At 36.6% G+C, this 4,001-nt stretch overlaps 1 protein-coding gene across 1 annotated transcript; it reads right to left on the reverse strand.

Annotated features, from left to right (window-relative positions):
- Positions 1 to 409: 409 nt before the first annotated feature.
- On the reverse strand, positions 410 to 2,623 carry LOC143628514 (uncharacterized). Its single transcript, XM_077098087.1, has 4 exons — positions 2,444 to 2,623; positions 2,069 to 2,197; positions 1,777 to 1,961; positions 410 to 786 (listed from the first exon to the last, which is right to left on the reverse strand). Exons 1-4 carry the CDS (start codon positions 2,621 to 2,623, stop codon positions 453 to 455), a joined length of 828 nt encoding a protein of 275 aa, XP_076954202.1. The 3' UTR covers positions 410 to 452.
- Positions 2,624 to 4,001: the final 1,378 nt, after the last annotated feature.

The following is a 4,001-nucleotide window of genomic DNA, read 5'->3' on the forward strand; positions in this document are numbered from 1 at the left end:
GCTAGTGTGCTAACAAAACAAAGTTGCCTAGTAATAATGACTTTTATTTATTTCTTAATTAAATTTCATAAAAACAAAAATATAACAACACATGATTTCTTAATAACATATCCGATTGTGTTCTCTCATATAATAAAAAAAAACTATATAAATAGTTTAATAAATAAATCTCCGCGTTACCTTCCGGATTCTCAAAGATAACTTGTATCCAACCTTCAACTACTCAACTAGTACTTCTCTTCATAAGAAGCAAAAAATTTAAACCAACAGGCAAAATTAATCAATTTTTATAGAAGCATGTAGTATAACTTAACTTTAATCAATTTTTATAGAATAAAAAGATGGCAAGATGTGTTGTAGAACCAGTCAACATATTTAGAAATCTCATTAATTAGACTATGCCCAACCAACATTGAAATGCAACAACAAAAAAGAGTGACAATTAAGGTTTTTTAACAATCATAAAATTGTGCAAGATAGGCCAGTGCTTCTGAGTTATTGTTGCATACTTTCCAAAGTGATGAAACCTCTCCTTTAGAAACAGTCCCCCAATCTTCACATACATCTAAAAACTCTAGGAGCTTTGAATAGAAAGAATCATAATTCATCAAAATAAACGGGACCGGGAGTGCTGAACCGATTCTCTCTAATTGAATCAATACAAGAATCTCGAAAGCCTCGTCTAAGGTTCCAACCCCTCCCGGCAAAACTATGACACCCGTCTTGTCCTGATTACTAGCTCTAACTGCGGCATCAACTAACCCGTGTTTTCGTGCAGAAAAGAACCTACATACACGGTCCGGTTAGTCGAGTCATTGTGGATGAAAATGAACAGTGGTTGCACGACATGAAAGTATTCACGTTTTGGCTTGCCGAAGTTAACTAGTTTAATAAACTGGTCATGCTCAGGTCGGTTTGTTTATTTAAGCAGGTTGTGTTCGGGTTGACCTGCTTAATTAATCGTGGCATGTTTGGATACCTATTTAGTTACACGTTCCGTGTTCGGTACAACCTGTTAAACCCGGGTAATTAAAATGGTCGACCTGTTCTATTATACGGTTCATGTTCAGATTGAATTGTTTAACTAAACGGGTCATGTTTGGGTAAACGGGTTGTGTTCAGGCCGACCTGTTTAACTAAATGCGTCGTGTTTGGGTCAACCTATTTTATTAAATGGGTCGTATTCGGGGTGACTTGCTGGCTTGCTTAATTAAAAGAGTTGTATTTGGATCGGCTTGTTTAATAAAACAATCGTGTTTGGGCTGACCTGTTTTAACTCCTTAAGTTAAACAGGTCGAGTTGCCAACTTGTGTACCACAATACCACCATTTTCTCCATTTATTTTAAACCCGCCAACCCATTTATGACCCGCTTAACACATGTACAACGTGGTGGCAACCGGTTCAGATAAAGGGGCTAAACAAGTAGTCTTCAGGTTACATCCAGATAAGTTTTAACAGATTAGGGCCGATGACTATGGCACAAACAAAAATAAGGGTCGTGTTCAGGATGATATGTTTAAATCGTTTAATTAAACGTGTCAATCTGTTTACTACCCGTTTTCTCCATTTATTGTAGCCCAGTCAACACGTTTACAACTTCATCGCAACCAGTTCAGATAAAGGGATTAAACAGGTCACACTTTTAACATATTAGGGTTGATATCTTAGACACATACAAAACACGGGTCGTGTTTGGTTTCAAAAATTCAACCCACCAAGCCGACACAATAGCCACCCCTGGACACAACTGACCTGACTGCAAACTATTATTCACCTGCATGTAAGGTAAGCATGTGAAGGAAGATAAGGATGGAAATTAGTTGATGTCCATTCATTAGCTTCTTTACCGATCTTGAACCCTCCAACCGGCTTTCCAGCTTCAAGAGCACCTTGGGTGGCAGCATCCATGAGTCCCGGTCCCGCCCCTGACCATGAAGTACACCCCAACAGGTTCGCCACCTTCAATAACATCAAAATTAAAAAAACTTCTAAACATAATTATAAAAAATAAAATAAAAAAAAAAAGAAAAAAAGACAATATTGCATAATGTGTTCAAAGGTCTTGCCTCTCGCGCCAAGTCTTGTGTTTGGATGTAATGCGGATGACCAGGCCCCATTCTCGCAGAGCCCAAGTAGACGACTCCTCTACCAAGTCTTCGTATTAGGTCATAGCATAATTCTATCTCCTTCTTCACCTTCATGATGCACAACCATTTGTTAATTCCCAAAAACCGTGCAACTGAAAGTTGTATGTCTCTGATTATTTTTTGTTTCATATTGGGTTGGATTTACATGAGGGCGTTGCGTTTTTAGAGTAACAGGTTAACTATGAATGATGAAATTATTAAATTTAAAAGAGAAACCAAAGGGATAAAACTAGTAAATGAATAATAATAATAATAATAGTAATTGTATTAGATAAATGATGGAAGAAGTGGTACCTCAGTGGAGCTACTTCTCTGATCGAATTGAACGTCGGAAGACGAAACCCTAAGCGGATATGAAGATTGAAGGGCGATCGGACTGTGGTTTGAAACAAGTTTGAAATCTGTTTGACGAGAATGTGAAAGTGAAATCCATGGAATATTAACAGCAAGAGGTAGAGCAGACGAAAGCCCCATTATCAAATCGATCGATGATACTCTTTGCTTCTTAGACTGTAGATAGACAGATGGTACTGCCTGCCAACTCAGAATATCAAAGTGGGTGACTTTTTTTTTTTTTTTTCTGGGAAGTAACAACTAAAACTAAGTAACGCGGGTACTTCGTACGGGCTCACAATGGCTAAAGATAGCCCGAGTTGGCCACGAGTCCGGACAGACGGAGCCCCTAGCGGTTCACCTATTGAGGGATTCCTCGGATAAAATCCGACCCCCACGCCCGCCAAACGGCACGACAGCAAAGAGCCGGTAAAACCGGGTGAGATCAGGACTCGAACCCTCATATCTCCCATATAAATTGGTGATAGTGAGGTTTGATCTCCCTACCTCTCACTAGTAAAGTGAGTGCTCTACCATTGAGCCACAACCAATTTATATGAACGTGAGTGATTGGCCTAGCTTTTATTTTTTACCTTACGCTTATATTTTAAAGTAGTTTTTGGCTTATATTTTATCATTTGATAAGCTCTTTTTAAGTGTTTGGATTTGCTTATATTCTACAAGTTGATAAGCTCTTAATAAGTTGTTAAATCCACCTTCAATAATTTGTTTGAGTAATAAGTTGTTTCAATAATTATCAATCCACCACCGTTTTGAGGGGAAATGAGTAACTTACACCCTTCTTCAAATAAGCTAAAAAATCATCTTCAGATAAGCTTCTTCAAATTAGCTTATATAAGCTTATAAGCATAAGCTTAAAAAGCTAAACCAAACATCAAGTAAGCTATAAGCTTTGTTAAAAAAGCTATAAGCTTTGTTAAAAAAGCTAGGCCAAACACCCCCAAAGTCAAACGATTTAACAAAGCTTGTAGCTTATTTTACAAAATAAGTTTAACTTGGTGTTTGGTTTAACTTTTTAAGCTTATGCTTATAACTTATATAAGCTAACGTGAAGAAGCTTATTTGAAGATGTTTTTTAGCTTATTTGTGTAAGTGTGTAAGTTACTCGTTTGTCCTCAAATGGTGGTGGATTAATAATTATTGAAGCAACTTATTACTTTAACAAATTAAACAATTGTGGATTTAGCAACTTATTAAGACGCATAATTATGGATAATTAATAAGAGGCAACTTATTACTATAACAATTTAACAATGAAGCATTGCGTAGGCCCGAATTTAATTTTCCATGTCCAATAGGTGGTTAGTACCATTCCATGTTTGCTTAAACCTTATATTTTGCTTAACTTTATATAAAAGTAATACTATTTATTTTATTAATAATAGATAAATATTACGTTGCTGATGTTGGATATCCAAATACCAGAGGTTATCTTGCTCTATGTAAAGAAACCAACATTCGTTTTCATATGCCATATTTCGTCGTGGAAAGACGGTTG

This window comes from Bidens hawaiensis, unplaced genomic scaffold (assembly GCF_021521415.1).
Source record: "Bidens hawaiensis isolate Kalapana, Puna unplaced genomic scaffold, B.hawaiensis_p1.1 tig00005013_1, whole genome shotgun sequence".
In the NCBI taxonomy this organism is placed as follows: Eukaryota; Viridiplantae; Streptophyta; class Magnoliopsida; order Asterales; family Asteraceae; genus Bidens; species Bidens hawaiensis.